Consider the following 21,184-nt stretch of genomic DNA (forward strand, 5'->3'; position numbering starts at 1 on the left):
ACAGAAACATTATGAAGAGATAGGATCCTGATTCTATAGAATGTAGTTTTGTGAATTTGAAATTTGAATTAATTTCAAATTTTCAGAAAGAAGTCTAATAGTTATTTACCAGTACAACATACACAGTATATGGGTAATTTTGTTAATAATTTGGTATTTTGTTAGGGGTCAGTGGGGACACTAAAGAAGATAAGATGTATTTTTTGATGGTTGATTCATCTTAAAAACAGGATGACTTTCCAGACATATGGCCTCTAAATAAAGGACAGGATATTTTGTTGTTTTTGTTTGTTTTTTAAAGATTTATTTGTTTATTAGAGAGAGAGAGAGAGCATGCTAGTTGGGGGTGTGGGAGAGAGAGAGGGAAAGAGAATCTGAGGTAGACTCCCTGCTGTGCACAGACCCAGAGGCCTGGTGGATCCCGAGACCTTGACAGGAGCCAAAATCCAGAGTCAGTTGCTCAACCAACTGAGCCACACAGGTACCCCGGGATAGTTTGTTTTTAAATGCAATGCTAAAATTGGGGAAATTATCTGGTGGGAAATTTTATAGGCAATGCTTAATGTATAGGCATTACTTAAGTTTACAAAGAGAATACTTTTCAGTTAACCACGTGTAATAAAATGGTGTATAAAGTTAGCAAGAAAGTCAGTATGCCAATTATGCTGCAAGAAACTAAAAGATAAATCAACTGTTTAAAACATTTAAAGGCAGAAGAGTTAACAATTTGTGAGACTTTAGCAAAATCCATTTCATTTGAATTACATACCCTGTAGGAAGTTCAACAAATCTTTGGGTGTTGATGTCTCTAAAAATAGTTAAGCTCACATAGCCCAATTAATTAGGTACTATGGTGATAAGGTATTTGAAATCAGCCTGTAGATAATGTAATTACATGAAGGCTTTCTCTTTTCTGTTTTTGTTATCTTAAATAAGATTTTTTTAAAGCCTCATATTAAAGCACTTAAAAGACTGGTATATATAAAAAAGTTTCCCTCATGCATAATCTGTAATTAGCCTGATGATCAGGCTTTGCTGCTTGCAACCAAAAGCAAATTAATAACATAATTTGATAATTCTGTAGTGTTTAGCATTTTGGGAAGATTAACTTCCTTGAAAAATCAGGAATTTTTTGCATTTTCAGAAGTGCACCAACTTCTTTCAAGCCATTAGGTTAGTATCACACTAAATTATGATCAAATATACTTGGGGGACCTACATGCGTTATTAAGTCTCCATGAATACTAAGTGGAACCTTGGGAACCTGGGACACACGCAGGGCACAAATCCCGTGAAGACGAGGTTTACATGGGTGACTAGGAGGCTATCACCTCATTCTTTTCTGTGATAAAACCCTAGGCAGATGCAACCCTTGAAAGGAGTGATCTATGTTTATACAACTTCACCCCTGAGGGCACAGCCCTGTCTGGAATAGGCAGAAAGGCTGAGTCTTCCTCACCTGAGGAGTCAGAGGAGGAAGCCTGGGCTGTCAGACTGGTTAGACCTCAAGATGGGAAACCCCCTAAAGCAGAGATGACAGAGAGGGCAACCCCAAAATGTGAGTGTAAAATACCCTTACATCTTGGGGTGCCAGCAGGCAAGAACTCCAAGGATGCCAAGACAAGTGAACGGCTGAAGAGCTCGAAATTCAAGTTCTGCTTGAGACACTCCACATCACTCTGTGAAAAACTTCCCAAGGGCCACACCTTAGAAGTAAGAGCCACATACCAGGGCTGAGGTATTTTCCCTAAAAGTAGGGACAAAACCAAAATAGATCACCCCAGCAAAGCCTACAATCAAATCTCCACAAGCTCAAGGTACTCTATCAGTAAATCAACTGCTTCCTAGAACAAAACATTCTTTAGCAGGAGATAACAGAATCCAGAGTCTCTAACATGTATTATATAATAAAAAATTACTAGACGAGGAAGGAAACAGGAAATTATGCCCCTTAGTCAATAGTAAAAAAAAAAAAATCAGCCAACAGAAACACATACAGGGATGACCCAAATGTTGGAACTAGCAAAGACGAAAATAACTAGGTAAGTATATTGAACAATCTGCAGTAAAAGATGGAAATAATGGGTAAAAAAAAAAATGGAGAATTTCAATGGAAATTTGAAAACAATGATAAGGAACCAAGGGGACATCCTAAAATTGAAAAATCCAACACCTAAAATTTAAGTTATTGGAAGAGACTAATTTCAGATTGAATCCATTAGAATTAAGGACTCATCAGCCTGAAACAAGTCAAAAGGAATCATCCTGTCTGAAGCACAGAGAAAAAAATATTGGGGGGGGAAAGCCATGATGACCCGTGGGACTGTATCAAGCAGTCAACACATATGTACTTGGAATCCTAGAGAAGAGTGATACTGGTATGACATGTAGGACACACAGAGAAAATAAATCACAGCAGGCACATCCTATCAAACTGCTGAAAACCAAAAATAAAGGCAAAATCATAAAATCAGCCAGAGAAAGACAGCATGTCTATACAAGGGAATAGCAGTGAGAATGGAAACTATGAATGTGAAACTTGTGTCACATCAGATGCAAGGAAGAGGGCTAAAGATAATAGGATAATCTTTAAAGTGGTGAAAGAAAAAGCTGCTAACCTAGAATTCTAATTCCAGCAAAAATATCTTTCAAAAATGTAGGTGAAATACAGACATTTTCAGACAAACAAAAGCTGAAAGAATGTTGTCTCCAACAGAGCTGAACAAGAAATTCATATTAAAAGTTCTTCAGACTGAAGGAAAATTATTCCAAATGCAAGCATAGATTTGCATGAAGGAAAAAAAGAGCACGAGAAAAGGCTCATCTGTGGGTAAATGTAATACTTTATTTTTTCTTTAAGCAAAAATTAAAATGTATAATGAGGTTTGTAATGTACAGAAGTAAAATATACACCACCACCACAAAGGAGAGAAGGGAGCTTAAATTGAATTTCCCTGAGTGAATGTACAAATGGATTTTATGAAGGCACGGGGTCACACTGCGATCTCAGACCAAACCAGACAGTCTGGCCCCTGACCAATTTCTCTTCACCACTGTGCCATGTTCCTGTTGTCAAGTGAAATTTTTGCTACTCGATTACTTCACTTAGTGGCAGTATTGATGATAATGTTATAACATCCTTATAATTTTAATCAAATCATGGACCAACTGAGAAGTTCTTGAGAATCAAAAGGCCTGTCCCACATGCCTCTTGTAAAGAAAACTGCCAGAGTTGGGTCCCTCCACATGATTTGCTGTGCCCTGTGGCTTGTGACCTGGCTCCACTGGCCACAGCTGGTTGCACCAGGGACCTAGGCCATCACTGAGGGCAGCCATCCTTTAGGAAGACATACAGGAGGTCAAAATGACCCACCAGAATAATCTGTGCCGAATCAGAAAGATCTCTTTTGGTTTATTCAGCTCCTCTTTGAGGAGCAGTAGTAGCACACAGAAATGCAGAGAGAAGCTGGAAAGTACATGAAGGAGCATGCAATCCAGCAGTGGACAGCCATTTCAAAGATGAGGACACAGCCATCTGAGCTGCTGTGTTCATTACGTGACAAAAAGTCATTTTTCAGCTAAGCAGCTGTGCCTCGGAGATGACCGTCCTCTGTATTCTGAAAATAAGCCTCCAGCCTTTAAGATAATACGAATGTTGCCTTTGTTCCTTGCAACCAAGAGGAGCCTGTCCAAATTTATCTTAAAAAAAAAAAAAATTTAGACCTGCAATATACAGCACATTAAACCAAATAATTCAGGCTTTAAAAAAAATATTACCACACGAGAAAGGGCTATATGGTCTGAGGTTTTGGCATTTACTTTAATACAGGGAATTTCTAAAATGTGCAATGAAAATTACTACATAGCTGTTCAGAAGATAAATGAAAATGTGAATAGTTAAGCACCCACAGTCTTCTCTATTCCATTTAAAAAGCAAGCATTCTTCAAATTGTAATTTAATTCAAGAATCAAGGGGAAGTTAGGAAGGCATTAACAACTCTGCTTATTTTCCTAGGCTCTTTACGTGAAAGCAAATTTCAGCTCATTAATTTCATTTTTAAATATACCTCAATTAACAGTATTTTATCTATGTATTTGTGAATCTTTTCGTCACAACCAAAATAGGTTATTAGGAAGATGATCTATATTGTACCTAATGCAATGTGAATAAAGGAAACCAGGAGCTTCTTAAGTTGTCGATTGAATTATGAGAGCTCTTGTCAATCTGAAAATCTGTGTAAACACATAAGCTTCTGATTATTGACTTAAAAAAATCTGCATCAAAAATAACACTAAGCAGGGACGCCTTGGTTTCTCAGTCACTTAAGTATCTGCCTTTGGCTCAGGTCATGATCCCAGGGTCCTGGGTTCAAGCCTAGCACCCACCTTGTTCAGCAGGGAGTCTGCTTCCCCCTCTCTCTCTGCCCCTCCTCTGGCTTGCTCTCTTTCCCTCTCTCTGAAATAAATAAAATCTCTAAGGAAAAAAAAAAGTCACATTAAACACTAATAATCACTCTGGCTTCCTTGGCATCCAAGTATTTTTTAAAATCTTATACTACCAGGGCGCCTGGTTGGCTCAGTTAAGCAACTGCCTTCGGCTCATATCCCAGAGTCCCAGGATCCAGTCCCGCATCCGGCTTCCCAACTCCACAGGGAGTCTGCTTCTTCCTCTAACTTACTCCCCTCTCATGCTCTCTCTCTCAAATAAATAAAATCTTTTAAAAAAAGAAATCTTATACTTCCAGTAATTTTTTAATTTTTTTTTCTTTAATTTGACAGACAGAGATCACAAGTAGGCAGAGAGGCAGGGAGAGAGGAAGGGAAGCAGGCTCCCTGCTGAGCAGAGAGCCTGATGTGGGGCTCGATCCCAGGAGCCTGGGATCATGACCTGAGCCAGAGGCAGAGGCTTTAACCCACTGAGCCACCCAGGCGCCCCTACTTCCAGTAGTTATTATTTTGAAGTTAAGAATTTCGTATCTTTGCACTTTCATTTTTTTTTTAAGATTTTATTTATTTATATGAGAGAGAGACAGAGAGAGCATGAGCAAGGACGAAGGTCAGAGGGAGAAGCAGACTCCCCGTGGAGCTGGGAGCCTGATGCAGGACTCTATCCCGGGACTCTGGGATCATGACCTGAGCCGAAGGCAGTTGTCCACCAACTGAGCCACCCAGGCGTCCCATGCAAAGCACTATGCAGCTCTAGATATTTGTGACAAGTCTCTAAGGTAGTTCTACATTATCTTGAATTTATAGCTGAGAAAAGGATTTAAACAAAAAGGAATTTTTGAAGGGTAATGAATCAGTGCAGCACTAGGATACAAATATTTGACTTTCTACTTTCTAGGTCAGGAAAATTACAGTTAGTCAAATCATTTAGATAAAAGCATTTTTCATACATTTCCCTATTATACCACTGTTCTGGGAATCTGTTAAGAAGACAAAGTCTTTGCTTGAAAGTTGGTTCATTATTTCTCCTTTGGCAGTAGAAAATAGCTTGCAGATGGTACAACTGTGTGTTTCAGGGAATAAGCACTTTAATTGGGTATTAAAGAGATTGGGGGTGTTTCTCCACAATAAATATAACCACTCACAGACCTTTGAGACATTAAGAAGGGGTTATAAACCCAAATGGGATCATAGGTCTGCTTACAACATAAGCTCAAGAATACCAGAAAAGAAAACAAACTTGCTATTATTTCTCATAGAGAACTGCACGTTTCCAGAGTAGCTTTCTTAAGACATAAATCACAATACTTCATCCCCAAAGTGAAAAATATTTCCCTATCAGAATGTGTACAACCTCCATTTCCTTTATGGTTCTGCTTCTTTCATTCATGGCTTTAGATACTCCAAGTAAACCTGGCATATAACATTAAAACTACTATGATTCCAAGTCTCTACTTTGAACAGTATGTTCCTATATTAAGATGTCTGAAAGTGGAAGGGTTTTAAAATACATCTTGTGGCTACAAACACTGACACATAACTCATTTTCTTCACAAAACATTAATTTAGTCACTGCTTAATATTAAAATTATGTATTTATGTCTTGGTACAATTATTTTATTACAATCAGGATGACAATACAAATAGCTTAATTTAATAGGTAGCTAGTATTATGACCCAACGGTTTAATTCTGAAAGCCCACTGTTAAACACAAATATCTTCTATTTGAATTCTATTTAATAAGCTTCAATTTCACAACTCACAGCTATTTAATACAATTTTGTTACTCTTGGGGTGCCTGGGTGTCTCAGTTGGTTAAGCGGCTTTTTTCTGCCCAGGTAATGATCCCAGAGTCCTGGGATCAAGACCCGTATCAGGACTCCCTGCTAAGCAGCGAGTCTGCTTCTCCCTGCCACTCACTCTGCTTGTGGGCTCTGTCAAATAAATAAAACTTTAAAAATCTTTTTGTTACTCTTAACTGTCTTTCTACCATTTCTGCTGTTAAGATTCAGGCTATGTTTAACTGGAAAAATTACAGATTGGTAACAAGTGTAATGGAGATGTGGAGAGTCCCTTGTAAATACTGTTAGTAGGACTGTAAACTGGCAATATTTTTGTTTTCTATATGTATATGTATATGTACACACATACACTGTCCGACATGCAAATTCATATGTAGATTTATCTAACAGAAATACCAACCTAAGTGAGCCAAAATAAAAAATTTAAAAAAAAAATTAACACAGCATTATTTGAAACAGTGAAAAATGAAATGAAACAGTGTAGAGAAAAGGCAGCAGCATAGGCCTGAGATTGCAATACTTAGAAAGGCCTGCTTGCAAGGCTAGCCCTTGGCTGACGTCTGAGAACCTGACTGGTGAACAGTTCCCCACACTGAAATAAAGCTTTTCCTGAAGACCCAAACCTGTACATGAAGCCATCATGGAACCGACCTATTTTACAACCCAGAGCACCATCCTGCACTGAGACTCAACTGATTTTAACCTTTCCTTACTGCTAAGTCACTACAAAATAGGGTTTTACTGCTTCAAGTGAGAAGTACTCCTCTGGATTTCCATTTCTGTTGGCTTATATAAAATGACACTGAAATTATAGGCAAGAGCCCTATATTTGTATCCCAGATGCATCACTTACTAACTCTGAATGTGGGCAAGGCACTTACCATCTTAAGATAGTTTCTTCACTATACAAATGAAATGATATTTTAAGTATTATTATGAAAAAACAGAGGGCAAACTCAATGTGTCAGCTGTACAATGTTTGTAAATGTTAATGATCAGACAAGTTCTAGCAAATAATCTAGTACACAAGATGCCAATGATACCTCCTAGTACCCCAACACTAGTATGTTTAAATCCCAGAAGCTCTGTCCAATGTCCACATTATGAAAACTGCCCCATCTACTATCAGGAACATCTGAAATCAGGGGAAATAATTTTGTTTAGTAGCTAATGCGATAGCATACATTCTAATAAATGAAAATTTATTTGGGCTAGCATCAGTATTTTTAACTTAAAAGATTATACATATCACACATTTTCACTCACAGGACATTTGCAAAATTCCTGAATATACAATGCTGGAAAACAACATGGAGTATAATCAACTATAAGACAGGCTGAGCCAGGGAGCCTGGGTGACTCAGTGGGTTAAGCCTCTGACTTCAGCTCAGGTCATGATCTCAGGGTGCTGGGATCGAGTCCCGTATCGGACTCTCTGCTCAGCAGGGAGCCTGCTTCCTCCTCTCTGTCTCTCTGCCTGCCTCTCTGCCTACTTGTGATCTCTCTCTGTCAAATAAAAAAAAATTATAAAAAAAAAGACAGGCTGAGCCAACCACATGGTGTGGAGATGGTATGTTAGTGGCAGCAATTCAAACAACATGGTTTAAGTGATCTCCATTTAAATATCTTAAGCAAGAAATTAACAGAGGCATGTCCACAAAGTTTAGAAATCTTTTTCCATGAGTATCATCTATTCTGTACCATAGACACATTCTGGAATTTACATTATCACTCTTAAAGGTTTTATTAGAAATAATTAGTATTTAGTATTTAGGGGTGCCTGAGTGGCTCAGTCAGTTAAATGGCCAACTCTTGAGGATTCTCCCTCCTTCTCCCTCTCCCTCTGCCCCACTAGCCACAATGTGTGCACACGCACAGATGTGTGCACACATAAATGCATGCTCTCTCCCTAAAAATAAATAAATCTTTTAAAAAATTAAAAATAATTAGTATTTAAATGTATTTAAACAATGTACTAAACTGATCATATATGTATATATATGGCACATGCAAACATATATCTATACATACATATACATATATACATACATAATGTCAGGCCAAAGGGAGCTTTAAAACAAGCACCAGACTATTTAATTGATTGCAGAAGTAGAAACTGGGCTTCCTAAATATCAATCGTATAAGTTACTGACCACATAGTTTCATATGCAAAAATAAAGCAAATAAGGCAAAAATTGTATTGCACTTAACCATACAATATATAAAATAGTTAATACATATCATAAATGAATCCATTATCATACTATAAATTTAATAATCTACTTACATATAATAAACATTATTACTTCAAGAACAAATATCTTAAATAGTTAATATTATCAGAACTGTAAGAGGTATAACATCACAAAAAGTTATAGGAAACAATAATAATCTGCAAATAACAGGATTATTTCTATTACATTCTAAATCCAAATTTTATTTCCATTTATGCAGGTTTCATAAAAGGAAATGCTAAAATTAAATTTTGAATTCTTATTTCTAATTTTTTGTTCCTTTATAACTCTAGAACAATGTTAAGATATTGCCATTTCAGAGAAATAACCTATAGTTTCCCAGAAGAATTATTTTTAATACTGGCAGTCTTCCTGTTCAATATCCAAAATATAAATCTTTTCTTTTATCGGAGATGTCAAAATTAAGACTTCTTCACTGGGTTCTTTGTTCTGTATTTTCTTTTCCTCTTGGGTGCAGTGAACTCTAAAGACATAAAATTAAGAAGGCTGTCAGGTCTATAAAATAATACTTTAACTGATAACATACTTAAATAATTGTTTAATTGGAATGCCTCACAACAAAGCTCCAACAAGAAATCCTAAAATCCTAAACCTAACATATACGTGATTCCTTCCTTCAAAATGTCACTGCAGTTGAAAACTTACTAAAGTAGACTCTAGTCTTCCTAAATCCTATTTAATAATAAGTTACTTTGAAGTTGTTTCAGATGGGTATGCTTTCTCTACAACTAGCATAGACCCAGTGTGCCAGATCTGAAAGGTATACAGGCCAGTGCAATGAGATAGAGTGATTAAAATTTGAATTTCATTTCAATTAAACATGAAAATGTAACCCAAATCATTAGTACCATACATCTTTTTTAAAACTTATTATGTTCAATTAGCCAGCATATAGTACATCATTAGTTTTTGATGTAGTATTCAACAATTCATTAGTAGCATATAACACCTAGTGTTCATCACCACACATGCCCCCCCTTAATACCCATCACCCGGCTACCCCATCCTCTCACCCTCTCCCTTCTGTAACCCTCAGTTTGGTTCCCAGAGTTCAGAGTCTCTCCTGGTTTGTCTCCCTCTCTGATTTCTTCCCATTCAGTTTTCCCTCCGTTCCCCTGTGGTCCTCTGCACTATTCCTTATGTTCCACGTATAAATAATTATTCCTTATGTTCCACTATAAATAGTTATTTCAAATTTGAATGTAAAATTTTTACCTATGGAATCATGATTGTAACTAAATAGTTGTAAATTGCATGACATAAATTAAAATGGCTCTACCTTTTAGTGTTGTAGTTTTCATAATTGTAGTATTTATTAAACAACAGTTTAAATAATATTACCTCTAGTAATAATTATAGTATTATAGAGAATAAATTATATTTAACAGGCTAGGCTTGATAGTTGGTAATCCATCAATGATAATGAATACAATGTGTGTTAAGATCAATTTTTTTTTCATGTGGCTTTGTATTCATTCAGCAAGCATATCCTGAGTGCCCATCATGTTTCAGGGCTATGTATAGGGCTATAAAGATATATACTACTGGCTTTTAAGAACCATTTTATTTCGATCTCAGTTATTATAGATCTGAGTACAGTGACTGGCCCACAGTGGACCTAAGTAAATATCTGTTGAATGTATCAGATCAGTCTGTGCCTTCGAGGACCTTAGAGTTCAGTTAGGGGAAAAAAACACCCAGTTCATTGGGGTAGAGAGAAACAGTGTAATAAAAATATATAGAAGACAGGGCACCTGGGTGGCTCAGTAGGTTAAGCTTCTGCCTTCAGCTCAGGTCATGATCTCAGGGTCCTGGGATCGAGTCCCGCATCGGGCTCTCTGCTCAGCAGGGAGCCTGCTTCCCACCCCCACCCAATGCCTGCCTCTGCCTACTTGTGATTTCTCTCTCTCTCTCTGTCAAATAAATAAATAAAATATTAAATATATATATATATATATAGAAGACAAAGAATAGGCATTTCACAAGGAATATTTGTTTCTTCATAAATGTGAGTGCTTCTGTGATTTGCTTATGTCAGCATAAAATAATCCTTTATAATCTTGTGATGAGTTTCAGGCTATAGTTTCTTTCCAGTCTTGATTGGTGGCTTTTTTTGTGAGTAAACAGTTAAATATGCATACATACCTTTATGGCTCTTTGGCAAGTCCTATTTTAAAATCTATCAGTTTATAATTTTTAAAAATTTGGTTAAATTATAATGACATATGCATATGTCTTAATTCACATAATTTTAGAATATTCATTATAAGAAACTACAGTCTTCTTTGATTCCATTTCTTTCATATTTTACTTTATTTTTGTTATTTTCAGTTAGCCAACATATGGCACATCATTAGTTTTTGATGTAGTATTCAACGATTCATCACTTCTGACTCTTTATTGTTTTGGTATTTACCTCTATGTCTTTAAAAAATGTATATTTTACTTTATGTTTTAGTTCTATGGATTATCTCTTGACTTTCCACTGAGGAAGGCAAGGGTATAGTTTTCTTTAATATATTCTTCACCTCCAACTTCACACACATGTATACTTCCCAGGCCCAGCCTTCAACATAATTATTTTAGCTATGTAAGGATTCTGCATTTATAAAACATTATTGACAACAGAGTCATGTAATGGACTATGATTCTTACTTAATCTGTACATTTATCGTTTTCCCTAGAGAGTGATAACTTTTTGTCTTATTTATTTTTTCTATAGACTTAACACGAATATATCTTCAAACTCTTCCTCAGTCATGTAAATCTCTTGTTGGGATATTAGGACACATGAGGGATTTTGTCATTTTCAGATTTTTAAAAAACTTTCTTGCTGACCTCTAATTTGCTTTACTGGACGGTTTGCTTTCTTGGCCTGCTGCACTTCATCCTGGTTGCTGCTGTCTTCTAGGAATCTAGAAGATTCCTGAAATCTCTTTTTCTTCTTATTTTCTTCTTTGTCTTTTCTTGTTCCTTTTCCCATCACTCTTCTTTTGTTTTTCATTGGTGGGGAATATTTTGTTTCTTTATGTCTTTCATAATTTTCATGTTTTTGTATTTTCTGTTATTTTCTTTGGTTTTAATGATTTGTAATTTTTAGGTTCATACCTCTTTCTAGATAAACATTTATTTGAGTGTTGGTTGTGGCATCTCCTGTTATAGCCAGAAAGATGTACTGGAGAGGATTATGCTGAGTGAAATAAGTCAAGCAGAGAAAGACAATTATCATATGATTTCACTCATATGTGGAAACAAATATTCCTTGTGAAATGCCTGTTCTTTGTCTTCTATATATTTCTATTACACTGTTTCTCTCTACCCCAATGAACTGGGTGTTTTTTTCCCCTAACTGAACTCTAAGGTCCTTGAAGGCACAGACTGATCTGATACATTCAACAGATATTTACTTAGGTCCACTGTGGGCCAGTCACTGTACTCAGATCTATAATAACTGTGATCGAAATAAAATGGTTCTTAAATGCCAGTAGTATATATCTTTATAGCCCGGTACATAGCTAAGTGTTTGAAACATGATGGGCACTCAGGATATGCTTAGCTGAATGAATACAAAGCCAAATGAAAAAAAAAAATTGTTCTTAACACACATTGTATTCATTATCATTGATGGATTACCATCAAGCCTAGCCTGTTAAATATAACTTATTCTCTATAATATTATAATTATTACTAAAGATAATACTTAAACTATTGTTCAATAAACACTATGAATTATGAAAACTACAACACTAAAAGGTAGAGCCATTTTAATTTATATCATGCAATTTACAACTATTTAGTTACAATCATGATTCCATAGGTAAAAATTTTACATTCAAATTTGAAATAACTATTTTTTAACAATAAAATCTTTTTAAAGTTATATCCAGAAACTTACTTGTATTTGTGAGCCTTGCCCTTTCTTAGGAATACATTCCAGACATCCTCATGATGAGGTACACTGACATACTAATAATGGTATTTTACCTATCCTTTTATCTCTCCTTTCATTTATTGTATTAACATTTACTTTTTTTTTTATTTTTTATTTCTTTTCGGCATAACAGTATTCATTGTTTTTGCACCACACCCAGTGCTCCATGCAATCCGTGCCCTCCCCAATGCCCACCACCTGGTTCCCCCAACCTCCCACCCCACCCCCCACCCCTTCAAAACCCTCAGGTTGTTTTTCAGAGTCCATAGTCTCTCATAGTTCATCTCCCCTTCCAATTTCCCTCAACTCCCTTCTCCTCTCCATCTCCCCTTGTCCTCCATGTTATTTGTTATGCTCCACAAATAAGTGAAACCATATGATAATTGACTCTCTCTGCGTGACTTATTTCACTCAGCATAATCTCTTCCAGTCCTGTCCATGTTGCTACAAAAGTTGGGTATTCATCCTTTCTGATGGAGGCATAATACTCCAGTGTATATGGACCATTATCTTCCTTATCCATTCATCATTGAAGGGCATCTTGGTTCTTTCCACAGTCTGGTCACCGTGGCCATTGCTGCTATAAACATTGGGGTACAGATGGACCTTCTTTGCACTACATCTGTATCTTTGGGGTAAATACCCAGTAGTGCAATTGCAGGGTCATAGGGAAGCTCTATTTTTAATTTCCTGAGGAATCTCCACACTGTTCTCCAAAGTGGCTGCAGCAACTTGCATTCCCACCAACAGTGTAAGAGGGTTCCCTTTTCTCCACATCCTCTCCAACACATGTTGTTTCCTGTCTTGTTAATTTTGGCCATTCTAACTGGTGTAAGGTGGTATCTCAATGCGGTTTTAATTTGAATCTCCCTGATGGCTAGTGATGATGAACATTTTTTCATGTGTCTGATAGCCATTTGTGTGTCTTCACTGGAGAAGCAACTGTTCATATCTTCTGCCCATTTTTTGATATGATTACCTGTATTGTGTGTGTTGAGTTTGAGGAGTTCTTTATAGATCCTGGATATCAACCTTTTGTTTGTACTGTCATTTGCAAATATCTTCTCCCATTCCGTGGGTTGCCTCTTTGTTTTGTTGACTGTTTCCTTTGCTGTGCAGAAGCTTTTGATCTTGATGAAGTCCCAAAAGTTCATTTTCGCTTTTGTTTCCTTTGCCTTTGGAGACATATCTTGAAAGAAGTTGCTGTGGCTGATATCAAAGAGGTTACTGCCTATGTTTTAACATTTACTTTTAAGTGTCATGATTAATACTAAAATTCTCCAATGTGTCAAGGAAAAAAGCATCACGAAAACACACAGGTAACCACCATGCTGTTCATGGGTTCTAAACCTTAATGCTCCCCAAGCATAACTTTCCATCAATATTTGACAAAATTTCATCCATACCTGTTTCACTAAAACTTCCATTGTCCTCTTCCTCTTCTGTAATTACAGGCATACTCAGCCTTAAAGATTTATCTTCTTTATGTACATTCTGCATGTCATCTGGAAATAGTTAAGAAAATCATTTCATACAAAAATTAAGAATATTAATCATTGAGAAAAATTTTTACACAAAATGAAGTCATTACTACAATAACATAAAAATTAGACATTTAAACTAAATGCTAAAATTGTAATGGTAAAGAGAAATATGCATTTTAAAATCCTTATCTATTTTAAGTATTCTTTGTATCTCTGCTTTGAAAATAATTGAATTCTTCCATTAAAGTAAAGAAAATGAAGGAAAAGGAAAGAAATTAAATTAATCAAACATGAATATTTTACTCAAGCTTTATCACACACATCATGGGTTATATCTGTAGATATCAAGGAATAATTGTGAGTCTTACTTCAACTATATAAGCTAATCACAAATGTAATTTTAAAGGTAATAGCCTTGTTTTTGAATGTATACTATCTTTTCTCACTGTATCTGCTCGATTCCTCTAATCATAATTTGCCACTGACTTACCATTTTCCAAAATATTTTTCTACATCAACCTTCTGGTGCCTAAAGAAATATCCTCATCATATTTATCAAATACCATTGTCTTATCAAGTCTCATTTAGCACATAACTTTCAGGTCCAACAGCAATACCCTCATACATTCTCCTTCCTCATGCTGCCTTATTCTTTTCCACAATACTTTTACCATCTGATCTATTATTACATGTTGATTTTTTTCTCTATGGTCTGCCTCTTTCCACTAGGATGTAAGTTTCACAAGCACAGGCTTTAAGTCAGTGTATCCCCAGCACTCAGAAAAGTGCCTGACATACAGTAGGGCCTCATAAATATTTATTAAATGATTAAATATGGAAGCAATGATTTTATAACACAGTATTTCATTTAGCACATATGTTAACGCATACCTATCAGCACTTCTCATAAGGTAAGAAATTAAATGAAAATAAACTTAAATTATCTGCTCTGAACACATATATGCTGAGATGGGGTATAGAGTTTATGGAAAGAACAGACTGCTCTAAGGAAGAGCTGAGTAAACTGTAGCAATAAGCTTCTTAAATACAATTTAAACTTAATAAAATAATACCAGTTTCCCAGTAAGTCATTAGAATTTTACCTTTACAATCATAAATATTAATTACAATATTTTATTACGTAAGTTTTAAGATGGTAGCTGTTTTAGGAAATCTCTTATTACATCTAATCGGGTTTTTTAAAAAATTTGAACCTATATTTCCAGTTCACAAAATTATAATCAGTACAATCTACCCAAAGTTACTGATACTGTTCTTCACAATCTTTTAGCCATGTCCATCCATATCCATTATTAATGATTTTTCCCTAAATCCACATTTACAACTTCAAAGACTATTCAACAATGTCAAGATAAGGATTTCTGAGTTAAAACTGGACAGGTGAGTGACACCTTGGGTGGCTCAGTCAATTAAGTGTCTGCCATCTGCCTTTGGCTCGGGACATGATGCCAGGACTCTGGGGTCGAGCCCCACACTGGGCTCCCTGCTCAGCATGGAGTCTGCTTCTCCCTCTCCCTTCCCCCCATTCATGTTCTTTCTCTCAAATAAATAAATAGATAAAATCTTTAAAAAAAAAAAAAAGGGGGCAGTTGAGAAGTCTTCATCTAGTAACATGATGATTACTTACATTTTAGATGGATCTCTACATTAAGTAAGTTTAAAAAATAAAAAGCAATGTTCTCTAAAAGCTCTTAAAAACAAATACAGTGCTTCACCCACCTATCATACAGCCAGAAACCAAGAAGTTAACACACAAAACTTCAGATGTTTACCTCAAAGTCCACATATTAAATAAAGCTCATGAACTTCAGTCACCAGTATGTTCCCCAGGCCCCTACCCAAAACCTGATTACGTTTGTTTTACATAAAACTGAAGTGAAGAGCCAACCAGTTTCTGAAATCATTACAGTTAAGCAGCAGCAAAAGGGCAAAAAAAAAAAAAAAAAAAAAAAATTGCTATAAGCCAAAATGACAACAGAAAGAAGACAACCTACCACAATAAATGTAACAAAAACTTTTTAAAAAAATAAGACATAAGAATTGACAAAGTACTGCATAAGTACAAAGTATAAAGATAAACTTCCGCACACACTTATTTCTTGATATGATCATTATATTCTAAAGCCTAGTAATATAAATATGCTTATGATAATAACCCTGAGTCATAAAGATTAAATTAAATTGTGTTTAGGATATACTGTTCTAGAAAGTAGGAGGGCACAGCTGGGTGGCTCAGTCGTTAAGCAACTGCCTTTGGCTTGGGTCATGATCCCAGCGTCCTGGAAGTCCTGGGATCAAGCCCTGTATCAGGTTCCTTGCTCAGCAGGAAGCCTTCTCCCTCTCCCACTCTCCCTGCTTGTGTTCCCTCTCTTGCTGTCTCTCTCTCTCTGTCAAATAAATAAATAAATAAAATCTTTTAAAGAAAAAAGAAAATAGGAGAGCATAAAATACATTTTAGTATTTTTCTAATTATAAAAATGATAAATGCACATTGTAAAAAAAACAAGCAATATATAGAGAAAAATGTTTTACAAAAATATTAACCAGAATAATTAAGCTTTTAAAAAGTAAATTTTGACATTTAAATCACTAACCTTAGTTATTACAAAATTAACTCCCTAGAAGGTAGATGGTTTTTACTGTGCTCAAAGCTAACAGTGTGAGATACAATTATAACCAACAGACTATTGCTCAATCTAAAGTGGTTATTAGACATGCAGTTAGAATACAACATACTTAACTGCATGCCTAATTTGAGCTCCAGACCCACATTTCCAGTTACCTGAGACACAGCAAGTATAGCAGTTAAAGATTCAGGCTTGGATTCAGACACATTGCTATTCCAGTCTCAGCTCCACTTACCAGGTAGGTGACCTTGGACATGTGAAAGAAGTGTGGCAGATACTCAGTGTGACAGAAATAATAGCTACTATCCTCTCTACCATCCTATCATCATTACCATTACTGATGTCCTTCCAGAAATGTGCATGCTATAGTCTAGGAATGGGGAACACATATAGCTGAAGCTTAAATAATACAAACTTAGGTATATCCAATCAATAGACTGAGCACTTTTTATTGCCCGACAACGATTACAGGAATTGAACCTGGAAAGGCAGACTGGGACAAATTCTACCCCTGATAAAATCTTCATCCTATGTTCCTTATTTCTGTCAAAGGCACCAACATTCCTTCAGTTGCTTAGGCATTAAGTATCCTTGTCCCACCCCTCTCCATCAGCCTCTATGTTTGGTTATATATAGCTACATTACATCTATGCTTGGTTATATACACTGGCTCTCGTATCTGTTCACCAGCTTGCCTAATTCCTACAACCACCTGGCCAGTTGCTCATGCTCCCCTAAAACAGCCTTTTCCTTAGTGTTCCTATTTTCAGTTTATCCCCACCTACCAACCATACTACTCCCAGATTGATTTTCTTCAAAGAAAACTGGTATACCACTTTCTTGCTCAGAAGTCTCAGATGACTCCCCTCTGCTACCAAAATTCAATGGTTCTACACCTCAGGGCTGGTCAAAAGACAACCTCAACGTATTTTTCTACATTAACAATAGCTCCTCAACACATCCTTTACACTCCCAGGCAAAATGGAGTCACTCTATACTTCCAACTACCCTGCCTTTTTTTTTTTTTTTTTTTTTTTTTTTTTTTAAAGATTTTATTTATTTATTTGACAGACAGAGATCACAAGCAGGCAGAGAGGCAGGCAGAGAGAGAGAGAGAGAGAGGAGGAAGCAGGCTCCCTGCTGAGCAGAGAGCCCGATGTGGGGCTCGATCCCAGGACCCTGGGATTATGACCTGAGCGGAAGGCAGAGGCTTAACCCACTGAGCCACCCAGGCGCCCCTACCCTGCCTTTTTTTAATGCCAATCCCTGTATTTGTCTTAAGTCTATGAAAGTATTGTTATATTTATTTTTTTAATAAAAAAAAACTTTGGATTTTTTTCTGGATTACTAAAGTAACATACAGTTAATACAAAAAATTCAAACATTACAGAAATGCATGGACTTAGAAACTTGTCATGATCCCATCCCTGAGAATTAACCACTGTTAATATGCTTCTAGATTTCTTTAATGATATAACATTGTGTTTATGTCTACATATGTATTTTTTAAAGATTTTATTTATTTATATGAGAGAGAGAGAGTACGTGTGTGCGCGCAAGCATGGGGGAAGGAGAGGGACAGGCAGACTCCCTGCTCAGCATAAAGCCCACCATGGGACTAGATCCCATCACCCTGAGATCATGACTAGAGCCAAAACCAGGAGCTGGACACTCAACCGACTGAGCCAACCAGGCGTCCGCCCCTATAGATATTTCTATGAACAGAAATGCAATCATACTCTTCTTTAAAAAGACATTCTCACTAAACAATGCTTAATAGGTCTATTTTGGACCTACTTTCATGTCAGTATATATAGAACTTTCTCTAAGCTTTTTAATAACTGCAAAATATTCTTTTATATGGGCTAACAATTTTACATACCACATTTTTCAATGTTATACATTTGAGTTGTTTAGTCTTTGCCATTTCAAATAATATTGCAGTGAATGTCCTATTTTTTGTCATTTGTAAAGGATAAATACCTAGAAACTGAATCGCTACATTAGAAGACATATACTTCTGAAATTTTGACAGATGATTCTAAATTGCTGTCTGAAAAGGATGTGCCAATTTATACTGCCACTTAAATTCAGATTTTACCTATTCTTACTTTCACTATCAATGGGTATTCACTTATCCTTAATATTTGCCAATCTAATAAGTTATATAAAAATCATGTTTTAATTTACGTTCCTTTAATTACAGAGATTAAATATCTCTTCATAGGGGCACCTGGGTGGCTCAGTGGGTTAAGCCTCTGCCTTTGGCTCAGGTCATGATCTCAGGGTCCTGGGATCGAGTCCCGCGTCGAGCTCTCTGCTCAGCAGGGAGCCTGCTTCCTCTTCTCTCTCTTCCTGCCTCTCTGTCTACTTGTGATCTCTGTCAAATAAATAAATAAAATCTTTAAAAATAAATAAATAAATATCTCTTCATATACATGTTAACTGTCTGCATTTTGTGAATTGCATGCTCATCTCCTAAGCCAGTTTTTCTACTGGGTGGTGGCCTTTTTCTTACTAATTTATAAAAGCTCCCCTAAAATTAAAAATGTTAACATTATTATATGTGCTGCAAATAGTTTTGCAAGCTCTTTTGCATTGCTGGGTGTATAAGGTGCTTCTTTTTGAAAAGAGCACGAAATCAAAAATACCTTTCCACTTTAAGGAAATGAAATTTTGATTAAAGAGAAACTATGAAGCACTTGGATCTTTAAGATATCGAATAACAGAGCACTTCTGCTTCAAAGTACTTACAGTACCTTCTGAGCCACAAAGCTGGTTAGCTAGAATAGTTGAGTTACAACTAAAAATATTTTAATTCAGGTATCTTATTAGACTTTTTCTTTCTCATGGGTTAAATCCCTAACACACCTAGGTAAATTCAATAACAAATCTTAGATGTGATAAAGAACCAGTTCTTAAAAGCTAATTTCAGAGCTTATGAAAATGTTTTAGGCAATTTCATTAAGTAATAAAATATACTATAGCAAAGGAAGTGATATATTACACCTGCCAAATATTTAAGATGAAAAGAAACTTTCATTTAATTTCTTTCCTATCTTGCACTTACTCCTCTTTTGTTACTCAGCCACATAAAAACAAAACAAAACAAAAACCTGTTTAGGTGTTTAAGAAAGCAACTTGGCCAGCCGACCTCTCTGCACTTGTATGAAGGTTGATTGCTAATAAAAACTGCTTGTGCAGCTTTCAAAACCCAAAGTTATCTTTGATACACCTTAGAAAAAACACTTACTCTTGCAGAAGTTATTTTTAAATACAATCAAACTAATCAGTCTTTTCCTCATGTCCTCTGGGTTTGGGTTTGTTTGAGTTGTTGATTTACAGATAATTAAAGTCCCCATTTTCAATATACAGGTTTTGGAGTTTGGACAAATGCAGTTGTGCAATTACCACTGCAACCAAAATACAGAACAATTCCTTTATTTTCATTATCAGAAATTTCCCTGCCCTTCTACAGTCAACACCGCCCTCCACCCTCAGCACCTAGCCACCTATGAGGTTTTCTGCCCCTATAAATTCTGACTCTTCCAGATTATCTTTATGCCTTTTATGTCTGTTTTCTTTCTCTTACTTAGCACAAGGCACATGAGTCCTCCCTCCATGCTACTATATGTATCAGCAGCTGCTTTATTCCTGAGTAGTAACTCACTGTACACTTATTCCGTGGTTTGTTTACCCAAGTTGAAGACATTTAGGCTGGCTATAATTTTTCACAATTATGTACAGAACCAGTGTAAACTTTTGCATACAACCTTTTGTGTGAAATTATGTAAGTTTTCACTTCTCTTGGGTAAACACCAAGGAGTAGGACTGCTGGGTCATAAGGTAAGTGTGTGTTTAGCTTTATCGGAAATAGCCAGTTTTCCAAAGTGACTGTACCATTTTGGATTCCCACTAGCAATGTATGAAGGTTCAAATGTTCTATGTCCTCATCAGCTTTTATTATTGTCAATCTCCTTGTTTTGTTTTTCAGTTTTTGTAGCCATTGTGACAGGCAGTATTAGAATGTTACTATGCTGTTAATTTGCATTTCCCACTAATTAAAGATGTCAAACATCTTTCAAGATGCTTATTTACCATGCACATATTCTTTTTGAAGTATCTGTTCAGATTTTTTGCCCATCTTTTTCACTGGGCGGTTTATTTATTACTAAGTGTTGACAGTTCTTTATATATTTGGACACAAGACCTCTATCAGGTTTGTATCTTGCAAATATTTTCTCCCACTCTGTGGCCTGTCTTTTCGTTTTCTTATAAGTGTCTTCCAAAGAATTTTAATTTGATGCAAGTCTAATTAAATTTTTTTCTTTTATGGCTTGTATTTCTTCTGTCACGTATAAAAAATCTTTGCCCAATCCAAGACCACATTTTTTGTTTTCATCTTTTTTCTTTTTTTTAAAGATTTTACTTATTTATTTGGCAGACAGAGATCACAAGTAGGCAGAGAGGCAGGGAAGCAGGCTCCCTGCTGAGCAGAGACCCCGATGCGGGGCTTGATCCCAGGACCCTGGGATCATGACCTGAGCCGAAGGCAGAGGCTTTAACCCACTGAGCCACCCAGGCACCCCTTGTTTTCATCTTTTAAGTTTTATGATT

General features: G+C 36.1%; 1 protein-coding gene across 3 annotated transcripts in view; it reads right to left on the reverse strand.

Annotated features, from left to right (window-relative positions):
* Positions 1-8,885: 8,885 nt before the first annotated feature.
* Positions 8,886-21,184, reverse strand: part of SNAPC1 (small nuclear RNA activating complex polypeptide 1) — a 34,643-nt gene continuing 22,344 nt past the window's right edge. For 2 of the 3 annotated variants that reach the window (XM_032875248.1, XM_032875246.1), the window contains 2 exons: positions 13,842-13,940; positions 8,886-8,967 (listed from right to left, as the gene is read on the reverse strand). In XM_032875248.1, coding sequence (XP_032731139.1) covers positions 8,906-8,967; positions 13,842-13,940 — 161 coding nt within the window. In that variant the 3' untranslated portion in view covers positions 8,886-8,905. Of the gene's footprint in view, positions 8,968-13,841; positions 13,941-16,711; positions 16,815-21,184 lie in introns of those variants that run through there. The other variant, XM_032875247.1, reaches the window with a different exon arrangement.

The sequence above is a fragment of the Lontra canadensis genome, unplaced genomic scaffold (genome assembly GCF_010015895.1).
Source record: "Lontra canadensis isolate GAN:19392208 unplaced genomic scaffold, GSC_riverotter_1.0 scaffold55, whole genome shotgun sequence".
NCBI classification, from domain to species: Eukaryota; Metazoa; Chordata; class Mammalia; order Carnivora; family Mustelidae; genus Lontra; species Lontra canadensis.